General features: G+C 39.3%; 1 protein-coding gene across 1 annotated transcript; it reads left to right on the top strand.

The window, feature by feature from the left end:
• The first annotated feature begins 2,837 nt into the window (after positions 1 to 2,837).
• On the top strand, positions 2,838 to 4,271 carry LOC117500137 (proteinase-activated receptor 2-like). The gene is given in 2 exon segments (XM_034152842.1): positions 2,838 to 2,971; positions 2,973 to 4,271. Coding segments are annotated over 2 exon segments (1,077 nt in total). The 5' UTR covers positions 2,838 to 2,845; the 3' UTR covers positions 3,924 to 4,271.
• Positions 4,272 to 9,452: the final 5,181 nt, after the last annotated feature.

The following is a 9,452-nucleotide window of genomic DNA, read 5'->3' as shown; positions in this document are numbered from 1 at the left end:
TAAACTAAAGAAAAACTAAAACATTTCCATGTTTTAATTTGCAAACACGATTAAATCAAACAAATGCCAAACTTATATATTCAATTCAATTCAAGTTTATTTATATAGCCCAATATCTCAGATTTCTCTAAGAGATCGTTATAATCAAATGATTATCACATTTCTATTTTAGTACATGCAAACGTAGAAGGTGAGAAAATAAGTAACACAAAAAATCGTTGGAAACAGTTACTTATGCAATATTTCCATAGTAACCTTAGACTGTCAAACTGCCAGCATGAAGGTAAAATATTGTGTGCTAGTGTATTTTATTTGTTTTGTTAAACGTATTGATATCTCATCTTTGATCTCCTCCCTGGTTTGACTCCACAGAAACCCTCAAGGGGAAACTACTGCAGGTAGGCGGGTCAGAGATCACGTACAGCCGCTCTACATAAAGTTTTGGGGTGTGTCTCTCAAGGTTGAAGGTAGTGCAACATTTAAGGAGTTAGAGGGCGACTTTATTAAAGAAGAGCAAAGCTGAGAGCGTGTAAACACACAGATATGGATTCGGACTCAAGTGGAGACTATATGGATTTCTGGGAAACCGGTAAGACCTAAGTTTCTCTCTTTATTGTGTCGAGGAGCCCACTTTACATACCGAGCTCGCGAGACATTACCAGACTCATCTCTAATTTAAGATACATGCTGCATTCTAAACCAGTGGTTCTCAAACTTTTTTCAATAATGTACCCCATTTGAAAAGAAATGTCAGCCAAGTACCCCCTGATCAGCGCAAAAACTATTTGTTAGGGACAAAATGCCTATATAAAGAGGTACAGTACAGCGCTGCACCATCAGAGTCTGATTTATTAAAACAACAACATTGTAACTGAGAAACACTTCAATGCTACATTTCAAATGTTTACAATCCATCACTAAATTCATGGCAAACCAATTTTAACATCATGCAATAACACTAAGATGACATTAGTTGCATTGAACTGATCTTTTTAATAAGTTGTTCTTACAATTTAGTGAAAAACATGGGCTTGTGCTTCACTGAGGATCTTTGTCATTCTGACAGGGAGGCAACTGCAGTTATTACACTTCGCGTTTTGAAATATGTACAACTCTATTAATATAAATAAATCAAAACAACTGTACATTAATTAAATACATTTGACATTTAGCTTGAGCTGGCTTTAATACTTTCTTTATGGTATTCAAATTGGGCTCAAGTAGAACCTTTACCCATGTATTTAGCTAGTTCTGAGAGAATAATCAACATTGTGCATAACAAGATAAAGCACTATAACACCTCTATCAGCTGACGCCAACAGGCAGGAGCAGGGAGACAAAGCACTGAGAGCATAGCAGCCCAAGGTTGCAGCAGGCTACTCTGAAAAATATAAAATATAAATCATATACTGGTTTGTTTAACACCTTTATGTTTACCACATCATTCCATATTATCTTTTTTCATAGTTTTGATGTCTTCGGTATTAATCTACAATGTAAAAAATAATCTAAATAAATAATGTGTGTGTGTGTGTGTGTGTGTGTGTGTGTGTGTGTGTGTGTGTGTGTGTGTGTGTGTGTGTGTGTGTGTGTTGTACATTCCTGCTTTTCTTACTTCTTGCACCACAATTCTTTCTCAATGTTCTTCCAATGAAACTGTCACCCTGTCACAGCATGAATTCAGTATAATTGTCCTTGGAATATGACTCTTCCCAGGTAATGATTGCACAATGAGCCACAGCATCTCTGTTCTCTAGTCTAAACGCTCGAGTTTCACCTCGGCTGCCAGCTGTGTTTACTCGCATCATTCAAACAAGACGCGCTGGCTACGGGGCTGCAACTACAACAAAATGAACATATTTTAACGTGATTTAATTGTAATACACGTTTCAAAATGATGCCGAAGTAACAACATACTGATACCGGTTAGTAAAAACCATGAATTAATGCTTTGACAAGTCTGCAGACTTATTTGACTTTAAGGGCTATACTATGAGGCCCTAAAGTTCTGCTCCATTATCTGTATCAAATGCACACATTGATTCCACCAAATGACACAATACAAATAGAAAGTACTACAACTAAGTTAATTTACATCTTAAATTATTAATATATACACAACATGTTTTTACAAATATCCAACCTTCAAATTGCTATTTTAAATCAACATTGCTCTGCACACTTGCTAAAGATCATTAGTGTGGAAATCTTGTTGTCTTGTTAGATGCTTTTATCCAAAGCGACTTACATACTCAATACTGTGGACAATCCCCACAGGAGCATTTTGGGGTGAAGTGTCTTGCCCAAGGACACAACGACATGCTGACTGCAGTGGGGTTTGAACCTGTGACCGCCTGATCCGAACACCAACGCACAACCCACTGCACCACACGCCTCCATATACCTCTTGATATTAAGGAAAAACTGCATATTTCAACTTTTGAACTTTATTTCTCTGTATAGCACTTTTTTTCCTGTGGTTTCGAAGGGCTTTACAAATATAGCTGTATTTTATTGTACATTACATTGCTCAAGCTACAGTTGTGTTGAGCAATGTTAGAAGGCAGTTAGAAATACTTATTTATTAAAGATTCATGAACCAGTTATTTATCTTTTAACCTTTTGCCTAACAAGTGTCGAAAAAATAACCATAGAACAATTATTTATTTATTTTGGTCAAACAATATTCCTTGACATAGGATATAAAACGACGAAGCATCTTATTAACTTTTAGGAATATACAAAGTTCAGTATCTTTTGTTTGAAAAATGATTAATCGAATATCATCATTTTGTCCATTCTTTTAGTAGTACCGAAAGGAGACTATGGGATTCTGGAACCTGTTATGGATGCTGTTATGGATGCTGTCAACTCATATCAAGTTGTTGTGGGCCAGCAAACAATTGACACACTGAAGAGTAATCTCACCACAGTCTTCATCCCTATCCTCTACATCATTGTGTTTGCGGTGGGGACTTCCTGCCAATGGCATGGCCATCTGGGTGTTCCTCTTTAGGATGAAGAAGAAGCACCCGTCCTCCATCTACATGGCCAACTTAGCTCTGGTTGACTTGCTCTTTGTCATTTTGGCACCTCTAAAAATCCAATACCATTTTAATGGCAACAACTGGATCTACGGGGAGGCGCTGTGCAAAGTCTTTGTGAGCTTCTTCTATGGGAACATGTACGGCTCCGTGCTTTTCATCGCCTGCCTCAGTGTGCAGAGGTACTGGGTGGTGGCTCACCCTCTGTCCCAGCAGAGGAACAACAACAAAGTGGCGGTCGGTGTTTGCGTGGCCATCTGGGCTTTCATCTGGATCACCAGCACGCCTCTGTACCTGTACGACCACACCGCACAACTCAAAGACCCCAACATCACCACCTGCCACGATGTCAACATCATCGAGGACCGTCTCAACCCGTTCCCCTCTGTGCAGCTGCCTTACTACTACTTCATCTTCATGGGATCGGTGGTGTTCCTGGTCCCTTGTATAGTGATCGTGGTGGCGTATGTTCTGCTTCTCCGAGCACTGGGGAACAGCATGGAGGCCAGCAAAGCAGCAAAGAACCGCCACAGAACCGTGGTGCTGATCTTGACCGTGCTGTTTACTTTTCTGGTGTGCTTCATCCCCAGTAACATCATGCTGGTGGTGCACTACTCTCTCCTGAAGGATGGAGTGATTAATAATGGTTACAGCTTCTACATCTCCACTTTATGCCTGGCCAGCCTCAACAGCTGCCTGGACCCGTTTATCTACTACTTTGTGTCCAAGGACTTCAGGAACCACGTGAAGAACACTCTGCTGTGCAGGAGCAGCCGGACCGTGGCGAGGATGAAGATTTAATTCAGCTCCATGAAATACTCCAGGAAGAGCAAGTCGTACATGTCCGAGAGTGGGAACACACAGAGCAGCTCCTGCTAGAGGTACGATGGATGAAGGGAACAATAGAAAGACTAAAGGGATATCAAACCTGTATTTATTCACTGAAAACATGGTGACGCAAAAAGGTGTGTAATTAGTGCTGGTTAGTGTTGAAGAAAGGAAGAAAATGGAACAATGTATTTTATTATATAAAGCTTAAATATGCTAAAAACTGTGTTAAAACTCTGAATGCCATAGTCATGTATCGTATAGTTTAATGCTTTAGCAATATAAACAGGATGTATAACAAAAATCCTTAATAACATAGGTACTCATAAAGACCTGTAATACGCACTTCCTCTTTCGAGGAGATGAACTTTCTATGCACTTCCCCTTTCGAGGAGAACATCTGTATTTCCCATAGACTGTATATATAAATGGACGTAGGGTCCGTGACGTCACCCATAGGATTCTGCAGAGTTGCCGAGAAGCCCTTAGTAGGCGGAGTCGGCCACTAACGGCTCGACAGTGGCGTCAGAGTCTAACTCCCGCCTGCTACATCCTGATCCAAATAAGGGCAAAGAGGCGGAGCCGTGGCGGAGACGAGGCGGGACAGGGCGGGACCTTCTGCCAACTGCCGTGAAGTTCCAGACCTAGCTCAGGCTAAGAAGCTAAGCTAACATGCTCACAGTATTAAGCTAACAACCCAGCTTGCGGTCACTGCTCCTCGTTCCCGGTGTTCTGAAGGTAAGATCCCCTGTAACTTTACAAAACTTGTCCTTTTGATTTGAATGTTCTTGAACCTACACTATTCAATTGTTTTTTAAGTGCTTCACCGTTTTTCAAATATAAATGTCATTTGTAACAACTTTGTAAACTAGCAGAGATATGGCCAGTGTTGCGTGAATTAGCCTATGGAATTAGCCATAAACTGTGGCCTATACAGTATGTAAAGGAATTAGCGTATTGTGAATTAAACAAAGCTTTTCCCTATGATTTAACTGTTCTTGATATTACACTATACAAGTTTAAAAATGCTTCTCCATGATTCAAATATAAACAGTGTAATATGCATGGGTTAACAAATGCAAAATTTGCATATTTATACTTTTTGACCATCAATTGTACATTTAATCCAACGTTACTGTTTCAACAGCGCTGTGAGAGTATAAATTAAATATGACTGTAGAAAAAGAAAGGTGCTTTTATATTGATTAAACCATTTTTATTTCTTTCAGCATTAAGAAAAAAAGATGGCAACCTCCACAACCTGTAAGTTGATGGTCCTGGCTTACTTTACATGACTTCAGATGGTTGACATTACACACAAACATACTATATCTATATACATATATATATATATATATATATATATATACGTCAGGTGTGATTTCATATGTTATGTTGTATGTTATTGTCAAAGGAACAAAATGAGCAATCCTTTATACTTAATTTGATATTCCTCATTATCTGAAGCATTTGTTACTCTCATTTATTTTCCTCCCATAGTGACTGTATGGATAATCGGAGACAGCTATGTCCGGCGTGGAGCCCAGAGAGCTACAGAGACCATCGGCAGCAACCTTGGCCTCGACCTTCGCGCCTGCTGGTTCAGTTGGGGTGGACTGCGCTGGAGAGGTCTCCTCCCCTTCTTTTCCAACAAGAGCAGCCCCGGATGTCCTCCTCATCCACTGTGGCGGCAACGACTTGGGGGATGTGCCCAGTGTTCACTTGGTGAATCAGATGAAGGAGGACCTGCACCAGCTTCACCATCGGCACCCTGGCATGAAGATCATGCTCTCCCAGATCAACCAGAGGTGCCGATGGAGGGCTGGTGCAAATCCTGTCAAAATTGACAAGGCCCGGAAGTTTGTTAACAGTGTTATGGCTACTTTTGTTCATAGCCTAAATGGTGCCATTGTTGACCACTCCAACATTAGACATGACAGTCCTGGGCTTTTTTTGCGAGATAGAGTTCATTTCACCCCTAGGGGAAATGATATTTTTTTAAAGTCACTAGCCAATTGCCTGAAAGACCATCTCCAAAGACTGTGAACTGCTAAAATGTCAGTATCACTGTTTTTGGATTTGGCCTTTAGAGTATGTTTTCTAAGGCCCTTGCTAAGCCCAGACTGTCATGGCTAATGTTGAGTTAGATATTACATCTGTAGCCATAACACTGTTAACATGGCTGCTCTTCCTCTTCCCCACATCCCACCCCCCCTCTTCCCCCCAATGGACTCTGTAGCTCTCCAGGCCCATGCTGGGCATGGCTGTCTGTCAAACCTTTTTTTTAAATTTGTTATTATGTTTTTTGTTATTTTATTTGTTAAAATAATTCTGTAAATATTTAAAATAAATCACATTCATATTTTCACTTCTTTTGTTTACTGCTTACTGAAAATGTTAGCTATCACATCCAAATCTGACTATCAAATGAAAGGATAAGCTAACCATACAATACAGAAAACATTACACATTAAGGCTCAAATCTTTTCCCAAGCCGTAGCAGTCTGAAAAGAGTCCCAAGTTTAAAAACACAAAATCTTGACAATGAATACTACCTTGTCATTTATCAGTGACAATGCAAACACCAAGAAGGTCTCCCCTAATCCCATGTATTTTGGCATCAAATATGTCATAAGCATACCATAGAATGTAATTATGAAATGCAATACCCACAATCCCTACAGGGTCGTAACATCACAGAAAATAATACCTTTTAGAGAGTTTCTAAATTGTTCAGTATGCAGATAATTATTTGTTTTACAATAGAAACATTTTTCTCAATAAAAGTTCCCACATGTTGTGAGCATCAACTTTAAATCTTTTGTCAACAAATAAAAAACATCTTAATTTCCTTTACGACAACATTTTGTTTATAACACCACTACATTAACAATAAGCATAGGAAAATTATAAATGTATAATTTAAGATTGTGCTTTTACTCTATATTTAATCCAATCTATTTCACATTGAAAATGTACGACTTAAGTACACTAGAAAATAAATTAAAGATGTGCAACAACTGTATCAGTAATTAAAATGATATAACTTATGTACAGGGTTGGGAGGGCTACTTGCCAAAAACGCAACCAGTAACTTAATGTGAGTATCAAGATATAAAGTAATGTACTGTAACCTGATAACTTTATTTTTCTTTTGGATTACCTCAATATCAAATGCAATGCAAATAAACACAGGAGAGAAGAAATATTAATATGATTTTTTTACTTAAATGTATAATATACATAAAGCTGATTCAGGCAGTAGGTGTATAGATTCACAATTAAAGTATTAGCCTACAGAACAGTACCGCTTCCAGAGAAGAGAGAACATCTGATCATTTTACAACAAACACTATATGCTCTTTTCAGGTTTTGAATAAGATTGTAATCCTGAGTTTCCCTATTATTAAAAAAAGTCAAACTAATCCGATTACATCTTTTCCTATGTAACTAAGGATTACACTTTCCTTTTTTTCTATACGATCTTGATTCGTGTTGGATGTAATCCATTACTACCTAAGCCAATAAAAGTCATAACTTTTGGAAAATTGTCTCAAGTTATAAATTATGCCTTCAATCTCTTTCACGTGGGGAAGACATCACATTGGCCGAGGCGCTGCAACTTCCCTCAAGCGTCCTACATGAAAGAAAGATCACATGTTAAAAATGTGTGCACAGACTATTCAGTATGACCCGTCTTAGTTTGTGTGTGTGTGTGTGTGTGTGTGTGTGTGTGTGTGTGTGTGTGTGTGTGTGTGTGTGTGTGTGTGTGTGTGTGTGTGTGTGTGTGTGTGTGTGTGTGTGAGACAGACAGCTAAACTAAGATGGAGGAAATTGCAGAGGGACAGGGAGGGAGGTGTTACAAAGTTGACTAAATCATCCAAAATTCAATGAAAGTGGTGATCAGCAATTGTATATGTTCAAATGTCTACTGTGAAGGATATCATAAATCCTTAATGCAATCGAATGTAAAACAAAAAAGTTATGATTGATGAAAGTAGTAAATCGGTCAGATTTGACCCGAAGACAACAGGAGGGTTAATGCCATATTCACTTAATAACGCATGAACAACTTTTACAAATATTTCTATATAGCATGTGTTGGTAAATGTCATCTAGGTTGCACTTTTCCTGCTGAAATACATGCATACCAAGTTACTGCGTGGCACTTTGGTTTTGATAAAACAGTGTAGTTCCACTATATAAACGTTACATTCATAATCAAACGAGACAATCTGCAAGATAATGAGCTATTTGTTGTTATTTTTAATGCTTGTCATTCACACATTAATAAAATAAAAATAAGTACCGATACATAGCAGAACAATTGTGGCGATGTTCAGCTTAATAAGCCTTGTTCAACATAATTTATTTAGCTAATACTACAGCGGGCTGCAGGCGAACCAAGTCTGCGTTTCGCTGCATTCCTTGATCTCCAGTTAAATGCCGGACTCTGCCGCCGGCCGAAGCTAACGGAGCCGCCGGGACGCGCTAGCGAGCTAGCCCCCTGCGGCTCCGTTAGCTTCGGCCGGCGTGGACTCCGGCGGCCACCACTGGGATAATTGGGTCCCCTTTTAACATTTGCTCCCGTTTAGCATTATGGGCGTCACAGCCATATACTATAAAAGGCTGAATCATAAACTAAACTGTATATATATATACACATGTATAAAGGGTTACGTCCTTAGCTGGCTAATAAGCTACATAATAAGCTACATAACAAGCTAAGCTAACAAGCACACAAACACCTGCTAACGGGATTAACATGTATAATATTATCATTTTACTCACCGAAAAAAGCTGAGAGTAGACTTCTTGGAAGGTCTGTTAGTACATTCAAGCGCACAGCACGACATTTTAATTGTCTGGTATTTGTAACAATATTCCCTAAAAGGCACAATCACCACGAACACGGCTAAAGGGTCAAGTACAGTAACTACAACTAACTAACGTTGTAGCCTAGCAGAGTGGACAAATTGCTGTTAGCTGACAGTGAGGCACGTACCTGTCCATCAAAGTGACCACGCCCTAATTTATGCAAAAACTTTAAGACCTAATATAAATAAAAGGGTCGCGTTAGAAAACAATTCACTCACAGATTCATAGTCACGAAGGTGGAATCTAACTATATACATAATAAAATGTATTGCAGCCAGGGCTAGAAACGTTTTTTTTCTGCTGTGAAATTGGGCATTTTAACATTGGGGTCTATGGAAATTGCTCCTTTCTGCAGTCATCGCCTATCGGCCAATATATGAACTGCAGTTTGTGGCACTTCCGTATTGGCGTCCCGGCTCTTCCCCAGAGTTTGCCGCTTGGTATTTCCTTGCGGGAAGTGAACAGTTAACCACAGCAACGAAGAAGGACACCTCTAAACCAAGCCCCCAGGAAGTGCGCCGGACTCTGATGAAAATATTCGTGCTGGCCAAACGGCGGTACTACACTTCCTTTTGGTTGCCAGGCCCGGAAACACTTTTTCCCATTGACTTACATGGGGAAAGAGTGGTCTGTAAATCGTTGGATAATTTTTTTTAAACTAAATAAACTACCCAGTATGAACACTTGTATAGCCCTTATTAA

The sequence above is a fragment of the Trematomus bernacchii genome, unplaced genomic scaffold (genome assembly GCF_902827165.1).
Source record: "Trematomus bernacchii unplaced genomic scaffold, fTreBer1.1, whole genome shotgun sequence".
In the NCBI taxonomy this organism is placed as follows: Eukaryota; Metazoa; Chordata; class Actinopteri; order Perciformes; family Nototheniidae; genus Trematomus; species Trematomus bernacchii.
This window is presented reverse-complemented; position numbering and strand designations above follow the sequence as displayed.